Source organism: Nerophis ophidion, linkage group LG13, assembly GCF_033978795.1.
Source record: "Nerophis ophidion isolate RoL-2023_Sa linkage group LG13, RoL_Noph_v1.0, whole genome shotgun sequence".
NCBI lineage: Eukaryota > Metazoa > Chordata > Actinopteri > Syngnathiformes > Syngnathidae > Nerophis > Nerophis ophidion.
In genome coordinates, this window is record NC_084623.1 from 51,000,246 (window position 1) to 51,018,876 (window position 18,631).

Genomic DNA, 18,631 nt, shown 5'->3' on the forward strand with positions numbered 1-18,631 from the left:
GGTGAGGCCTTTAATCCCAGAACACCATTCCTACCGTCAAGCATGGTGTTGGTAGTAATATGCTCTGGGCCTGTTTTGCTGCCAATGGAACCGGTGCTTTACAGAGAGCAACTGTGACCATGAAAAAGGAGGATTATCCCCAGATTTCTCTGGACAACCTAAAATCATCAGCCCGGAGGTTGGGTCTTGGGCGCAGTTGGGTGTTCCAACAGGACAATGACCCCAAACACACGTCCAAAGTGGTAAAAGAATGGCTAAATCAGGCTAGAATTAAGGTCTTAGAATGGCCTTCCCAAAGTCCTGACTTAAACATGTGGACAATGATGAAGAAACAAGTCCATGTCAGAAAACCAACACATTTAGCTTTCTTGAGTTTCCTCTAAACTTTGTTTAGAGGAGTGGTCAAAAATTCAAGCAGAAACTTGTGGATGGCTACCAAAAGTGCCTTATTGCAGTGACACTTACCAAGGGACATGTAACCAAATATTAACATTGCTGTATGTATATAGCAGATTTGCTTACATCTTCAGTAGACCCATAATAAATTCATAAAAGAACCAAACTTCATGAATGTTTTTTTTTTGGTGAGCAACAAGTATGTGCTCCAATCACTCTATTACACAAAAATAAGAGTTGTAGAAATGATTGGAAACTCAAGAAAGCCATGACATTATGATTTTTACAAGTGTATGTAAACTTTTGACCACGACTTAGCATTATACTAAGTCGTGTTTTTTTTTTTCTTGGTGAAAAAAAAAAAAAAAAAAAAATGTATTGCAAAAACATAAAACAGGCAATATTAACCTCCAAGAAATGTTTAATTTGAAATTTATGAATTGTAAATTAATTGGAGGTTAAAAATAGGAAATAGGTAAAAAATTAATAACACTGATTTTGATTCATTATTATTTTTTTAACAATGAACAATGGAAAAAAAAAAAAATCTGAGTAAGAGTTTTAGGGATCCAAAAGATCCCCACTCATAATGAAAATTAAAAATAAAAAGTTGTATAGACTTAGACAAACTTAATTGATCAATTAGGGAAATTGTTTTAAATCCAATATATATTACATATATTGTATTATTATTAATTATTATTATAATAATTATAATACTAATTATGAAATGAAATGAATTATATTTATATAGCGCTTTTCTCTAGTGACTCAAAGCGCTTTACATAGTGAAACCCAATATCTAAGTTACATTTAAACCAGTGTGGGTGGCACTAGGAGCAGGTGGGTAAAGTGTCTTGCCCAAGGACACAACGGCAGTGACTAGGATGGCGGAAGCGGGGCTCGAACTTGCAACCCTCAAGTTGCTGGCACGGCCACTCTACCAACCGAGCTATAAATCACTATTATAATAATAATAATATACTATGAAATATTATCAACGTCATTATATTATTGTATATTATATATATCAGTGGTCGCCAACCTTTTTGTATCCGCGGACCGGTCAACGCTTAATAATTTGTCCCGCGGCCCGGGGGAGGAGGGGGCCTTTTTTTTTTCTTCTTTGTCATAAAAAAGGGACGTTTTTGTCATGAAAAGGGGAGGTTTTTGTGGTTTTTGCCCTAATTGTAAGTGTATATTGTGTTTTTTATGTTAATTTAATTAAAAAATAATAATAATATATATATATATATATATATATATATATTTATTTATTTTATTTATTTTTTTAATAAAAAATTATTCTGCGGCCCGGTGGTTGGGGACCACTGATATATATGATATAAATATATATAAAAATACATATTTACATATGTAGATCAACTACAGATCTATTTGTTGATTTTATCCTTAGATTAGATTCAGGTGCTTTATGAATAACTTTGAAAACTGTATCTTAGTGTTATATCGGTCGATATCGATAATTATTGATATTTTTATGACCTATTGAAACGAAGGACCAGGAGAAAAATAGACATTTAACAAAAAAAAAAGGAAGAGATTGGTTTTCACTATGTAAAGCGCTTTGAGTCACTAGAGAAAAGCGCTATATAAATATAATTCACAAATTAAAAGATTTGAATATATATATATTCATAATTTTTTTTAAAAGCCTGCATGGTAGCTTTGTGTCATTGGTATCAACATTGCATCTTTTTCTCGTGACATTACACCAGTTTGCTCTTTTATACCACGTTTTTATGTTTTCTTTTGTTTTTGTAAGACCAGTCTTCATGTATTAGTTTTATCACATTATTTTCACCTAACAGAGAAAATAGGAGAAAACTAAAGTGTTATGTACAAAAAAACAAACAACACTGCAGCACAAACAACTTTTTTTCTTGTTCCCCGCCTCGCTGTTCTTTAATTCAAGTCAGTAAACCCTCACATGCCTCGAATATTTACAGAGTCCCCAATAGTTCCAAAAGAATAGACAATATTTACATTCCTGTCCCAGGTTTGCCACAGTCCAACACGAGTCTTTGTGGCGACTTTTTTTTTTTTTATTTCATTACCCTCGTCGCAGGTGTGCTCTTATTTGCTGTGCGATACGCCTTTGCCTCGCCGCAACCAGTCCCTCCAAGGCGACTGGGCCTTGTCCTGGTTGGCGTCCACGCCCCAGGGTAAAACCGCCTTGCTGGGCTTGCGGAAGAAGGACGTGCCGTGCGGGGACGTCTTCTTCTGAGGTTGTTCCGACTGCTGCTGGCTCCTCAGCTGCTGGTTGATGACGATCTGGATGTCGTCCTGGGGAAAAAAAAAAATCGGTATTTTATGTACTTTTTAGACCAAACAAGTTGGGACGCAATAAAAACAGAATACAATGATTTGCAAATCTTTTTCAACTTAAATGCTAGACTTTTGACAAGAAAAAGAAAGTTTGATCACATTACGCCTGTACTGGCTTCCTGTGCACTTAAGATGTGACTTTAAGGTTTTACTACTTACGTATAAAATACTACACGGTCTAGCTCCATCCTATCTTGCCGATTGTATTGTACCATATGTCCCGGCAAGAAATCTGCGTTCAAAAGACTCCGGCTTATTAGTGATTCCTAGAGCCCAAAAAAAGTCTGCGGGCTAAAGAGCGTTTTCCGTTCGGGCTCCAGTACTCTGGAATGCCCTCCCGGTAACAGTTCGAGATGCCTCCTCAGTAGAAGCATTTAAGTCTCACCTTAAAACTCATCTGTATACTCTAGCCTTTAAATAGACCTCCTTTTTAGACCAGTTGATATGCCGCTTCTTTTCTTTTTTCTCCTATGTCCCCCCCTCCCTTGTGGAGGGGGTCCGGTCCGATGACCATGGATGAAGTACTGGCTGTCCAGAGTCGAGACCCAGGATGGACCGCTCGCCTGTGTATCGGTTGGGGACATCTCTACGCTGCTGATCCGCCTCCGCTTGGGATGGTTTCCTGTGGACGGGACTCTCGCTGCTGTCTTGGATCCGCTTTGAACTGAACTCTCGCGGCTGTTTTGGAGCCACTATGGATTGAACTTTCACAGTATCATGTTAGACCCGCTCGACATCCATTGCTTTCGGTCCCCTAGAGGGGGGGGGGGTTGCCCACATCTGAGGTCCTCTCCAAGGTTTCTCATAGTCAGCATTGTCACTGGCGTCCCACTGGATGTGAATTCTCCCTGCCCACTGGGTGTGAGTTTTCCTTGCCCTTATTTGGGTTCTTCCGAGGATGTTGTAGTCGTAATGATTTGTGCAGTCCTTTGAGACATTTGTGATTTGGGGCTATATAAATAGACATTGCTTGATTGATTGATCATTGATTGATAAGTAACAAAGACTTAATTAAGAGTTATTTGGACACTGGGGGACCATATAAGGGTTAGGGTTACTAATAAGCAATAATTCTGAGGTTATAAGGGAAGACTCTTAGTTATTGGCTTACTGCTTGTAAAATAAGGCCAAGCAGAAAAAGGCATTAGAATTAGAAGCATTTAAGTCTCACCTTAAAACTCATCTGTATACTCTAGCCTTTAAATAGACCTCCTTTTTAGACCAGTTGATCTGCCGCTTCTTTTCTTTTTTCTCCTATGTCCCCCCCTCCCTTGTGGAGGGGGTCCGGTCCGATGACCATGGATGAAGTACTGGCTGTCCAGAGTCGAGACCCAGGATGGACCGCTCGCCTGTGTATCGGTTGGGGACATCTCTACGCTGCTGATCCGCCTCCGCTTGGTATGGTTTCCTGTGGACGGGACTCTCGCTGCTGTCTTGGATCCGCTTGAACTGAACTCTCGCGACTGTGTTGGAGCCACTATGGATTGAACTTTCACAGTATCATATTAGACCCGCTCGATACATTGCTTTCGGTCCCCTAGAGGGGGGGGGGTTGCCCACATCTGAGGTCCTCTCCAAGGTTTCTCATAGTCAGCATTGTCACTGTCGTCCCACTGGATGTGAATGCTCCCTGCCCACTGGGTGTGAGTTTTCCTTGCCCCTATGTGGGTTCTTCCGAGGATTTCGTAGTCGTAATGATTTGTACAGTCCTTTGAGACATTTGTGATTTAGGGCTATATAAGTAAACATTGATTGATTGATTGATTAAATTCAATTGAATAGACTGCAAAGACAAGATATTTAATGTTCCAATTGAGAAACTAACTTTTTTTTTGCAAATAATCATTAACTTAGAATGTAATGGCAGCAACACATTGCAAAAAAGTTGTCACAGGGGCATTTTTACCACTGTGTTACATGGCCTTTCCTTTTAACAACACTCAGTAAACATTTGGGAACTGAGGAGACCAATTTTTGAAGCTTTTCAGGTGGAATTATTTCCCATTCTTGCTTAGCATTAATGGTGCCTCCAGAGATGTGTGAGTTACCCATAATGCCTTGGGCACTAATACAACCTCATACCATCACAGATGCTGGCTTTTGAACTTTGCGCCTAAAACAATCCGGATGGTTATTTTCCTCTTTGTTCCGAAAGACACGATTTCCACAGTTTCCAAAAACAATTTGAAATGTGGACTCGTTAAAACACTTTTCCACTTTGCATCAGTCCATTTAAGATGAGCTCGGGCCCAGCTAAGCTGGCGGCGCTTCTGGGTGTTGTTGATAAATGGCTTTTGCTTTGCAGTGTAGAGTTTTAACTTGTACTTACAGATGTAGCGACAAACTGTAGTTGCTGACAGTGCTTTTCTGAAGTGTTCCTGAGCCCATGTGGTGATATTCTTTACACACTGATGTCGCTTTTTGACGCAGTACCGCCTTAACGATCGAAGGTCGGTAATATTGCTTACGTGCAAGTGATATATCCAGATTCTCTGAACTTTTTGATGATATCACGGACGGTAGATGGTGAAATCTCTGAATCCTTTGCAATAGCTCGTTGAGAAAAATGTTGTTCTTAAACTGTTCGACAATTTGCTCACACATTCACAAAGTGGGGACCCCCGCCCCATTGTTGTTTGTGAATGACTGAGCATTTTATGGAAGCTGCTTTCATACCCAGTCATGCCACTTACCTCTTCCCAATAAGTGTTTGATGAGCATTCCTCAACTTTCTCCGTCTTTTTTGCCACCTATGCCAGCTTTTTTGAAACATGTTGCAGGCATCAAATTCCAAATGAGCTAATATATGCAGAAAGTTTTAATTTTCCAGTTCGAACGTTAAGTATCTTGTCTTTAAAGGTTAAAAAGGATTTGCAAATCATTGTATTTTGTTTTTATTTACCATTTACACAACGTGCCAACTTCACTGGTTTGGGGTTTTGTACAACTTTTGTTATTTATTTAGAGAAGATTAGTTTTGGGACATGTAGATTTTTAAGATTTTAATGAATGTATATTTGTCTATTTTTAATGAATAACAGACGTCACGTGACGTGTGCTAGGATAGTTCATGGTGTTGGCTGAGGGGTGTAGTTCATAGCAATGGCCAGCAGATGGCAATGTTGTTACAGTCAGAAAGTTGGGAGTTGGTATTGCAAACAAACTTAATGTTTTGTTATTTTAATAAATGCACTAAAATAAGAGTTGAAAGCTATTATTTATTTAGTTTACCTTTTTCTGCATCATTGGACGTGTGGAAGGAGAGTTTAGAGTCCTAATGTAGGAGATGAGTTTAGCAGACTGACAATTTAAATAACATAATAATATTACTGTCATTTGTTATTGGTCGGGGAAAACCTTGTTACATTGTCTAATGCATGGGTGTCAAACTCTGGCCCGCGGGCCAAATTTGGCCCGCCGTGTAATTTAATTTGGCCCTTGAGGCAATATCAAATTAACATTAGAGCTGTAACACCGCACTCACCACAAATACTTATACTCGTCAACCCACCCGATTTTCCCGGGAGACTCCCGAAGTTCAGTGCCCCTCCCGAATTTCTCCCGATTTCCACCCGGACAATAATATTGGGGGCGGGCCGTAAAAGCACTGCCTTTGGCGTTCTCTACATGTCGCCACGTCCGCTTTCCCTCCATACGGCCCACTCACATAATATATGCGGCTCATACACACACACACAAGTGTATGCAAGGCCTACTTGGTCAACAGCCATACAGGTCACACTGAGGGTGGCCGTATGAACAACTTTAACACTGTTACAAATATAAGCCACACAGTGAACCCACAGCAAACAAGAATGACAAACTCATTTCGGGAGAACATCTGTACCGTAACACAACATAAACACAACCGAACAAATACCCAGAACTCCTTGCACTCTTCCGGGACGCAACAATATACACCCCCCGCTACCACCGATCCCCGCCCCAACTTAAACCCGCCGCCGAAAAGAGGCATTCAATTTGTATTTTTATTTTATTTGATATGCCATTGATATTTTTTAATTATTATTATTTAAAACTGGATTTTGCATGTCACTATAAAGTTATATAAGCCTGGCTTGGTCAATATTCAATGCAAGACTTGTTTGGGTCCCTATTAAAGGATTCATTCGTTCAACCTCGGCCCGCGGCTTCGTTCAGTTTTAAATTTTGGCCCACTCTGTATTTGAGTTTGACACCCCTGGTCTAATGCATCCAGCGGGGCATCACAACAAAATTAGGCATAATAATGTGATAATTCCACGACTGTATATATCGGAATCGGTAATTAAGAGCTGGACAATATCGGAATATCGGCATAAAAAAAACATTATCGGACATCTCTAGGTTTAAGTGTTAGATACCTTTTTACCCACACGCTGCCTGCCTCCCGCATGTTGTGATCACGACAAACCCTCTTCCCGACATCTACAAAGCAATTAGCTACCTGCTGCCACCTAGTGATATGGAAGAGTATTACACTCTAGACCAGGGGTGCCCATTACGTCGATCGCGATCGACTGGTCGATCTCGGAGGGTGTGTCAGTCGATCTCAAGCCAGGCATTAAAAACTATACATAAAAATGAGCAATCATCAATCATACCAAGACTTCACTTTCGTCAGTTGTTTGACATTCTCGGCACCCGAGGATCTTGTGAGATGACGCTGGCTGCTGCGAGCTCATATTTAAGAAAATAATCACTAACAGGGCGGACGCAGAGAAAAACATTTTATTTCTAGAGACTCCGTACCTACTGTCAAAACTCTAAAGACCGACTGCACAGTTCCTGTCTTCACCATAAAAGACCTGTTTCATCCTGCCTGTGCTAACAAAATAAGAGTCTCGGAAAGCTAGCGTGCACAAGCTAGCAAGCTACGGAGTTTGATGCCAATGTATTTCTCCCCCGCCCTCAGCGACCGCTTTCTCACTTGCTTGCCCACCCGCACACTCACTGATGTCACTCACCTGCTGCCAGACATTAAAGGGCCACACACATATGCTACTCTCATAACAAAGTGTTTAAAAACGAGTATGCAAGTTGGACAAATGAGATGCCAAATCCAACCACTTTCATGTGGTATTGGACAGAAAGGAGGACTTTTTTTTTTTCCTCCATTTGAAAATGCGGACGTTATCAGCACCACTGTCTGATTCCAATCAATGCAAGTCATCAGAATCAGGTAATACACCAACTAGAAAGGAATCTATGTGTGTTACACATGCTTGTATTATCATTAAACACCATTAACTTGTCAACAAAAATGTCTCTTTCATAAATAAATAAATATAAATTATAAATAGGAATGAGGTAGATCTCCTCGACTTGGTCAATTGAAAAGTAGCTCGCCTGCAGAAAAAGTGTGAACGCCCCTGCTCTAGACAGAACAGACACTCAACAACCACACATTTGCAGACTATAATCACTGGTTTGCAAAAAAATATTTTTAACTCAATTAGGTGAAAGTACATAATCTCCTACGGCACACCAGACTGTACCTAGTGTGCCGCGGCACAGTGGTTGAAAAACACTGCATGAAGTTGACAACATTGTGAGAAGCGGAATCCTTACCTGCCAGACTTCCAGTTCCTGCGAGAGCTCCAGTTTACGCTGGATGGCCTCCAATAGTTGATTGTTCAGAGACATCATGTCATTTTTACTGCGCACCAGCTCCGCTTCCATCAGGTTCTTCCTGCCACACATCACATGACAATTCATTCAAGACTTCTCCGGCACTAGAGACTAGGGCTGGGCGATACGGCCTTTTATTTATATCTCGATATTTTTAGGCCATGTCACGATACACGATATAGATCTCCATATTTTGCCTTAGCCTTAAATTAACACTTGATGCAAATAATCACAGCAGTATGAGGATTCTATGTGTGTATTCTTGTTCATACTGCATTAATATATGCTCATTTTAAACTTTCATGCAGAGATGGAAATCACAACTAAGTCAATTTATCAAAACTGTATTCATTAAGTAAGCAGTGGCACAAATATTTATCCATCCATCCATCTTCTTCCGCTTATCCGAGGTCGGGTCGCGGGGGCAGCAGCCTAAGCAGGGAAACCCAGACTTCCCTCTCCCCAGCCACTTCGTCTAGCTCTTCCCGGGGGATCCCGAGGCGTTCCCAGGCCAGCCGGGAGACATAGTCTTCCCAACGTGTCCTGGGTCTTCCCCGTGGCCTCCTACCGGTTGGACGTGCCCTAAACACCTCCCTAGGGAGGCGTTCGGGTGGCATCCTGACCAGATGCCCAAACCACCTCATCTGGCTCCTCTCGATGTGGAGGAGCAGCGGCTTTACTTTGAGTTCCTCCCGGATGACAGAGCTTCTCACCCTATCTCTAAGGGAGAGCCCCACCACACGGCGGAGGAAACTCATTTTGGCCGCTTGTACCCGTGATCTTATCCTTTTGGTCATGACCCAAAGCTCATGACCATAAGTGAGGATGGGAACGTAGATCGACCGGTAAATTGAGAGCTTTGCCTTCCGGCTCAGCTCCTTCTTCACCACAACGGATCGGTACAACGTCCGCATTACTGAAGACGCCGCACCGATCCGCCTGTCGATCTCACGATCCACTCTTCCCCCACTCGTGAACAAGACTCCTAGGTACTTGAACTCCTCCACTTGGGGCAGGGTCTCCTCCCCAACCCGGAGATGGCACTCCACCCTTTTTATTTATGTCATTTCCAAAACAGAAAGTGCAATATAATATATATGACATATATATATAATTATATCATGGGGCGGTATAGCTCGGTTGGTAGAGCGGCCGTGCCAGCAACTTGAGGGTTCCAGGTTTGATCCCCGCTTCCACCATCCTAGTCACTGCCGTTGTGTCCTTGGGCAAGACATTTTACCCACCTGCTCCCAGTGCCACCCACACTGGTTTGAATGTAACTTAGATACTGGGTTTCCATATGTAAAGCGCTTTGAGCCACTAGAGAAAAGCGCTATATAAATATAATTCACTTCACAATATTGTCAGAGACATTTTAAAACAAGCTATGAGTGCACTTTTGTGCATGATGTCACTAAGGTGACGTATCAAAACAACACTAAATTAAAGTGCACTTTTTGTACAGAACGGCACTACAATCGTTAAAAACAAATAAAGTGCACTTTTGTGCATGATGTCGCACGAGATATTTCATCCATCCATCCATTTTGTACCGCTTATTCCCTTTGGGGTGGCGGGGGCGCTGGTGCCTATCTCAGCTACAATCGGGCAGAAAGCGGGGAACATGAATTGATTTACGTGGACCCCCCGACTTAAACAAGTTGAACAACTTATTGGGGTGTTACCATTTAGTGGTCAATTGTACGGAATATGTACTGAACTGTGCAATCTACTAATAAAAGTATCAATCAATCAATCACCCAAGACAAGTCGCCACCTCATCGCAGACAAGATATTTCGATAACTGTCAAATAAAATGAGCTGCATAATAGGAAATCAAATAGTGTATGTCCTTCGCTATGTGGTAAGTTACTGCAGACGTTATCTCCTTCTGTTGATGACTATTTTTTTCATACGGTGTTGATGTGGAAATGGTTGCTTCGGCATTTTGTTGGTGTGGCACCAGCGGAGATGTTGACTGTAGAAAGGCAGAAGCGGCGAACGAGCAGCGGGGCCGGGACACGATGGAGCCCTGCCCAAGATGGCGGCAAGGAGGCGGAGAATGCGGCTGAGCGGAGAGGCGGGGCGTGCCGGGAGCGACGCCACGAGCGAGATCAGGTGCGTGACTCGCACACCGGCACACAATTAACTCATCTCCTCACGCTGTATAAAAGGGGGAGAAGGAGGAAAGATCGAGAGAGGAGTTGGAGAGTCCGCAGCGGCAACCAAGGAGCAGAAGCAAAGAGAAGAGCAAGAGCGCCAAAGAGCACACGAGAGACGGAGACGCAGCCGGCTGAAAAGCGACCGAGGAGCGAGCAGCAGATGCGGCGACGGCACAAAAGACATCGGTTATTGAAAAATAAAAGAGTCAAACTTGCTAAGAGAGATGTCCTTCCTGGGTGGTCCGTGGAACCAGAGCGACGACGACAAGAGTCGTCCATATTGACATTCAGAGTTTCAAGCACTCTTCATTCTCTAGCACAGGGGTAGGGAACCTATGGCTCTAGAGCCAGATGCGGCTCTTTTGATGACTACATATGGCTCTCAGATAATTATATTTATATAGCGCCTTTCTCTAGTGACTCAAAGCGCTTTACAAAGTGACACCCAATATCTAAGTTACATTTAAACCAGTGTGGGTGGCACTGGGAGCAGGTGGGTAAAGTGTCTTGCCCAAGGACACAATGGCAGTGACTAGGATGGCGGAAGCGGGAATCGAACCTGGAACCCTCAGGTTGCTAGCACGGCCACTCTACCAACCGAGCTATGCCGAGAAACCGTGTAATACTCTTCCATATCAGTAGGTGGAAGTCGGTAGCTAATTGCTTTGTAGATGTGGGAAACAGCGGGAGGCAGAGTGCAGGTAAAAAGGTGTCTAATGCTTAAACCAGGGGTAGGGAACTTATGGCTCTAGAACCAGATGACTGCATATGGCTCACGATAAGTAATTAATAATTCCGCTGGTAATCACAGTTTCAAAAATAACGTTCAAATTATAAAACATTCCCATGCATTTTAATCCAACCATCCGTTTTTCTACCGCACCTGTTCAAGATGTCGCATTAATGGTAAGAATTGTTATATGTATTATTGGTTATTTTTTTATAATAACAATGTTGTTAAAAAGAATAAGAGACTCATTATACTCTACAAATGTTGGTCATACTTAAAAATGCACGAATTTAGTTGAATTCAGTGTTGAAAAATGTTATATGGCTCTTACGAAATATATAGCTCGGTTGGTAGCAACTTGAGGGTTGCAGGTTCGATCCCCGCTTCAACCATCCTAGTCAATGCCGTTGTGTCCTTGGGCAAGACACTTTACCCACCTGCTCCCAGTGCCACCCACACTGGTTTAAATGTAACTTAGATATTGGGTGTCACTATGTAAAGTGCTTTGAGTCACTAGAGAAAAGCGCTATATAAATATAATTCACTTCACTTCACTACATTGTGAAATATTTGGCTTTCATGGCTCTCTCAGCCCTGCGATGAGGTGGCGACTTGTCCAGGGTGTACGCTGCCTTCTGCCCGATTGTAGCTGAGATAGGCGCCAGCGCCCCCCGCGACCCCAAAAAAGGGAATAAGCGGTAGAAAATGGATGGAAGGGGCTCTCTCAGCCACAAAGTTCCCGACCCCTGCTCTAGAGTCAGATGCGGCTCTTTTAATGACTGCATCTGGCTCTCAGATAAATCTTAGCTGACATTGCTTAACATGATAAATAATTAATATTTCTGCTGGTAATCACAGTTTCAAAAATAACATTCAAATTATCAATCAATCAATCAATGTTTACTTATATAGCCCTAAATCACTAGTGTCTCAAAGGGCTAACATCCTCATGCATTTTAATCCAACCATCCGTTTTCTACCGCACCTGTTCAAGATGTTGCATTAATGGAAAGAAGTCCATCCATCCATCCATTTTTCTACCGCTTATTCCCTTTCGGGGTCGCGGGGGGCGCTGGCGCCTATCTCAGCTACAATCGGGCGGAAGGTAGGGTACACCCTGGACAAGTCGCCCCCTCATCGCAGGGCCAACACAGATAGACAGACAACATTCACACTCACTAGGGCCAATTTAGTGTTGCCAATCAACCTATCCCCAGGTGCATGTCTTTGGAGGTGGGAGGAAGCCGGAGTACCCGGAGGGAACCCACGCAGTCACGGGGAGAACATGCAAACTCCACACAGAAAGATCCCGAGCCTGGATTTGAACCCAGGACTGCAGGAACTTCGTATTGTGAGGCAGACGCACTAACCCCTCTGCCACCGTGAAGCCCAATGAAAGAAGTATTATATTTATTATTGGTTAACTTTTAGATTAACAATGTTATTAAAAAGAATAAGATACGTATTATACTCTAAAAATGTTGGTCTTATTCAGTGTTAAAAAAATATTATATGGCTCTCATGGAAATACATTTTGAAATATTTGGCCTTCATGGCTCTCTCAGCCAAAAAGGTTCCCGACCCCTGCTCTAGCGGGTGACTTTTCAAATGATGCAACAACTAAAAGTGTTGCTACTTTTTGTAGCAACACTTTTGCCGCATAATTGACATATTACGGTTGTCTGTTCGGCATCTTCCCGCTTGAAGCCAAACCACCGCCAGACAGATGGACCCCGTGCTGTTTTTCTTGGGAATTAATCCTTCCTTCATTTGTTACCAGATTCGCACCTTCTCTCTCTCGTATTACCACTCGCATCACAGCTAACGTTACCGATTTCGCTACCTCTCTGCTCCGCGAGAGCGTATGACGTTGCACGCGCGATAGTATGTGACATATGTAAAAAGGTGCGCTTGTTTTATCTCTCTGTGAGAAGGAGATACAAGAAAGTGTGAGTAGAGCCTGTAGTGTAATGCCCGCAGCTAAAAAACAACTGCGTGAGAACGTATACCCGAATATCACGATATAGTCATTTATCGAGTATATTCGATATATCGCCCAGCCCTAGTAGAGACCAACGGAAGAAGTTCATATGGGTTACGAGGAGGACTGACTTGGCGATGGCTTCATCTCGGTCTCGGATGGCCTGCTGGATTTCAGCGTTCTCCTGCTGCAGCCTGGAGTCCTGCAGAGAAACAGCAAGTATGGCTTGAGTGCACTGCAAAAAACTGAAATCTAAGTAAGATGAAATATCTCAAATAAGGGTGATATTTACTTATTTTCGGTCTGATAAGATCATTCTTCTCACTAAGCCGATTTTATGTTAGAGTCTTTTACTTGTTTTAAGGGTTTTGCTCCTAAATGATCTCAGTAAGATACTACAGCTTGTTTCCGACATTTTATGACCTATTTTGAGTAAAATATGCTTGAAACTATTTTTGTCCAAGTGTCCAAAACACACCCAGCAATGGTGCACAGGAAGGCGGGGAAGAAGAGGGGGAAAAGGCGGCCAAAATGTTCATAAGTCCCACTTGTGTACAAAATACCTCCCCGGGTTCCAGTACCACGAGTCCCGCCGCCGGCCACACAAGTCCTGGCGTACAAAAAATGTCCAAAACGCACACAGCAAAGTCCCACGGGAAGTAGGGGGGAAAAATGAGAAAAGTCGGCAAAAGTCCCCCAAAATGTTCTAAATACCTACCCGGGTTCGAGTCCCAACCGGGTTCGAGTTTGAGTTTGAGTGCACACTCGAACCCGGGTGGGACTTTTGAACATTTCCCCGACTTTTCTCACTTTTCTCCCCACCTTCCGGTGGGACTTTGCTGGGCTTGTTTTGGACATTCTGGGCATCCCGGCCGGCGGAGGAACTTCTGGGACTCGAACATGTGTAGGTATTTTGAACATTTTTGGGACTTTTGCTGACTTTTCCAACTTTCATCCCCTTTCCCCATGGGACTCGGCTGGGTGTGTTATGGACATTTTGGGCATCCCGGGACTTGCGCGGCCATACATAAGATTTTATGTTAGAGTGTTTCACTTGTTTTAAGGGTTTTGCTCCTAAATGATCTCAGTAAGATACTACAGCTTGTTTCCGACATTTTATGACCTATTTTGAGTAAAATATGCTTGAAACTATTTTTGTCCAAGTGTCCAAAACACACCCAGCAATGGTGCACAGGAAGGCGGGGAAGAAGAGGGGGAAAAAGGCGGCCAAAATGTTCAAAAGTCCCAATTGTGTCCAAAATACCTCCCCGGGGTTCCAGTACCACGAGTCCCGCCGCCGGCCACACAAGTCCTGGCGTACAAAAAATGTCCAAAACGCACACAGCAAAGTCCCACGGGAAGTAGGGGGGAAAATGAGAAAAGTCGGCAAAAGTCCCCCAAAATTTTCAAAATACCTACCCGGGTTCGAGTCCCAACCGGGTTCGAGTTTGAGTTTGAGTGCACACTCGAACCCGGGTGGGACTTTTGAACATTTCCCCGACTTTTCTCACTTTTCTCACTTTTCTCCCCACCTTCCGGTGGGACTTTGCTGGGCGCGTTTTGGACATTCTGGGCATCCCGGCCGGCGGCGGAACTTCTGGGACTCGAACCTGTGTAGGTATTTTGAACATTTTTGGGACTTTTGCTGACTTTTCCAACTTTCATACCCCCTTCCCATGGGACTCGGCTGGGTGTGTTATGGACATTTTGGGCATCCCGGGACTTGCGCGGCCATACATAAGATTTTATGTTAGATTGTTTCACTTGTTTTAAGGGTTTTGCTCCTAAATGATCTCAGTAAGATACTACAGTTTGTTTCCGACATTTTATGACCTATTTTGAGTAAAATATGCTTGAAACTATTTTTGTCCAAGTGTCCAAAACACACCCAGCAATGGTGCACAGGAAGGCGGGGAAGAAGAGGGGGAAAAGGCGGCCAAAATGTTCATAAGTCCCACTTGTGTCCAAAATACCTCCCCGGGGTTCCAGTACCACGAGTCCCGCCGCCGGCCACACAAATCCCGGGATACAAAAAAATTTCCAAAACACACCCAGCAAAGTCCCACAGGAAGTAGGGGGGAAAAATTAGAAAAGTCGGCAAAAGTCCCCCAAAATTTTCGAAATACCTACCAAGGTTCGAGTCCCAACCGGGTTCGAGTTTGAGTGCACACTCGAACCCGGGTGGGACTTTTGAACATTTCACCAACTTTTCTCCCCACCTTCCCGTGGGACTTTGCTGGGCGCGTTTTGAACATTTTGGGCATCCCGGCCGGCGGCGGAACTTCTGGGACTCGAACCTGTGTAGGTATTTTGAACATTTTTGGGACTTTTGCTGACTTTTCCAACTTTCATACCCCCTTCCCATGGGACTCGGCTGGGTGTGTTATGGACATTTTGGGCATCCCGGGACTTGCGTGGCCATACATAAGATTTTATACTTATTTTAAGTGTTTAGGTCCTAAATGATCTCAGTAAGATATTACAGCTTGTAGCTGAGATTTGATGACCTATATTGAGCAAAACATGCTTGAAACTAGAATATCAACTGTTGCAAAGCTGTGTCATCAACACTCACAAGTATAAAACTACTTTTTAAAGTAAGAATTTCTTATTTTAAGAACGTAAAACAAAATCATGACTTTGACACAATTGTTTCTCATATTAAAACAGATGACAGCCAAATAGACTTTGCCGTTTTATTTTCAATGAAACAATAGAAAATACGTACTCGTATAGTAGTACACTTGTTATTAGTGAGAATATACTTATTTTAAGAAATTTTTGGGTTCATTGAAGTTAGCCAATTTGACTTGTTTTGAAAAGTCTTGACAAGCCAAATTTTCTTGTTTTATTGGCAGATAATTTTGCTTAGTTCCAGTAAAATACCCCTCATTTTTGTATTTTTTTTTCTTGTTTTTGAACACTGACTTTTTGCAGCGTGGTAATGTTTGTTGTTTTATTTCGTCATGAATTGGTATCGTATCGGTCCAAATGTAGTCGGTACCCATCCCTAGTTTTGTGTGTGGTGTGTTGATATTATCATAACACACCACACACACAACCAATAAAACAGACAAAATAATCTATTCGGATTCAGAAAATATTAACCCCAGAATCCAGATAGGACATCTCTAGTCGGTGCAGTATTTATCCTCGACAAGAGGGGACGTACCCAGACAAATATGGTTTTGCTCTATTCCGATACAAAGAAGTGAGACCTCTGCCAGCACAACAACAGTCGTTGGGATGGAATCAGCCTCGTTAACATTCCAGCCGCTTGTCTCAATGATGCCAGAAACTCATCACCGGTTTGTGCAAATATATAAATAAATATGATCGGCGTCTCGAAAGGGAAGGAGATAATAATTGAGAAGCACTACTTTGTAGAACACAGTTCAAGCATCGTGAGATACAAAACCCAAAACTAGTGAAGTTGGCACGTTGTGTAAATACAAACAGAATACAATGATTTGCAAATCCTTTTCAACTTATATTCAATTGAATAGACTGCAAAATTAATTCTCATCTGGAACATTAAATATCTTCCAGATGAGAATTAATTTTTTATTATTTTTTGCTAATAAAGAAAAAAAAAGTTGGCACAGGGGCATTTTTACCACTTTGTTACATAGCTGTTCCTTTTAACAACGCTCAGTAAACTTTGGGAACTGAGGTGACCAATTTTTGAAGCTTTTCAGGTGGAATTATTTCCCATTCTTGCTTGATGTACAGCTTAAGTTGTTAAACAGTCCGGGGTCTCCGTTGTCGTATTTTAGGCTTCATAATGTGCTACACATTTTCAATGAGAGACAGGTCTGGACTATGCACTCTTTTACTATGAAGCCAGGCTGTTGTAACACGTGGCTTGGCATTGTCTTGCTGAAATAAGCAGGGGCGTCCATGATAACGTTGCTTGGATGACAACATGTGTTGCTCCAAAACCTGTATGTACCTTTCAGCATTAATGGTGCCTTCACAGATGTGTAAGTTACCCATGCCTTGGGCACTAATACACACCATACCATCACAGATGCTGGCTTTTGAACTTTGCGCCTAGAACAGTCTAGATGGTTATTTTCCTCTTTGATCCGGAGGACACGACGTCCACAGTTTCCAAAAACAATTTGAAATGTGGACTCGTCAGACCACTTTTAATAATAATAATAATAATGGATTAGATTTATATTGCGCTTTTCTATTGTTAGATACTCAAAGCGTTCACAGAGAAGAGGGAACCCATCATTCATTCACACCTGGTGGTGGTAAGCTACATCAGTAGCCACAGCTGCCCTGGGGTAGACTGACGGAATCATGGCTACCAGTTTGCGCCTACGGCCCCTCCGACCACCACCAATCATTCATTCATCATTCATTCACCAGTGTGAGCGGCACCGGGGGCAAAGGGTGAAGTGTCCTGCCCAAGGACACAACGGCAGCGACTTTGATGTCAATAGGTGGGAAGCGAACCTGCAACCCTCAGGTTTCTGGCACGGCCGCTTTACCCACTACGCCATGCCGCCCCTTTTCCACTTTGCATCAATCCATCTTAGATGAGCTCGGGCCCAGCGAAGCCGGCTGCGTTTCTGGGTGTTGTTGATAAATGGCTTTCGCTTTGCACAGTAGAGTTTTAACTTGCACTTAAAGATGTAGGGACCGACTTTAGTTACTGATGGTGGTTTTCTGAAGTGTTCCTGAGCCCATGTGGTGATATCCTTTACACGCCGATGTTGCTTTTTTTTATGCACAACCGCCTGAGGGATCGAGAGTCACGGCCTTGCCGCTTACGTGCAGTGATTTCTCCAGAATCTCTGAACCTTTTGATGCTATTACGGACGGTAGATGGGTGAAATCCCTAAATTCCTTGCGATAGCTCATTGAGAAATGTTGTTCTTAAACTGTTGGGACAATTTGCTCACGCATTTGTTCTCGAAGTGTTGACCCACGCCCCGTCTTTGTTTGTGAATGACTGAGCATTTCATGGAAGCTGCTTTTATACCCAATCATGGCACCTACCTCATCTCAATTTGCCTGTTCACCTGTGGGATGTTCCAAATAAGTGTTTGATGAGCACTCCTCAACATTCTCAGTCTTTTTTGCCACTTGTGCCAGCTTTTTTGAAACATGTCGCAGGCATTCAATTCCAAATGAGCTAATATGTGCACAAAATAACAAAGTTTACCAGCTGGAACGTTAAGTATCTTGTCTTTGCAGTCTATTCAATAGAAAATAGCTTGAAAAGGACCTGCAAATCTTTGTATTATGTTTATATTTACCATTTACACAACGAGCCAACTTTACTGGTTTTGGGTTTTGTAGATAGGCTGCATTGATAACACCCACATGAGGGGATCTAATAAAGAGCCACTTGGGTCACATCCCTCC

The 18,631-nt window shown here is 42.7% G+C and overlaps 1 protein-coding gene across 1 annotated transcript in view; it reads right to left on the minus strand.

Moving 5' to 3' along the window:
• Positions 1-2,281: 2,281 nt before the first annotated feature.
• Positions 2,282-18,631, minus strand: part of si:ch211-235m3.5 (BICD family-like cargo adapter 1) — a 67,898-nt gene continuing 51,548 nt past the window's right edge. The window contains exons 7-9 of the mRNA XM_061919162.1: positions 13,381-13,451; positions 8,317-8,437; positions 2,282-2,703 (exon numbers count right to left, since the gene is read on the minus strand). Coding sequence (XP_061775146.1) covers positions 2,494-2,703; positions 8,317-8,437; positions 13,381-13,451 — 402 coding nt within the window. The 3' untranslated portion in view covers positions 2,282-2,493. The remainder of the gene's footprint in view (positions 2,704-8,316; positions 8,438-13,380; positions 13,452-18,631) is intronic.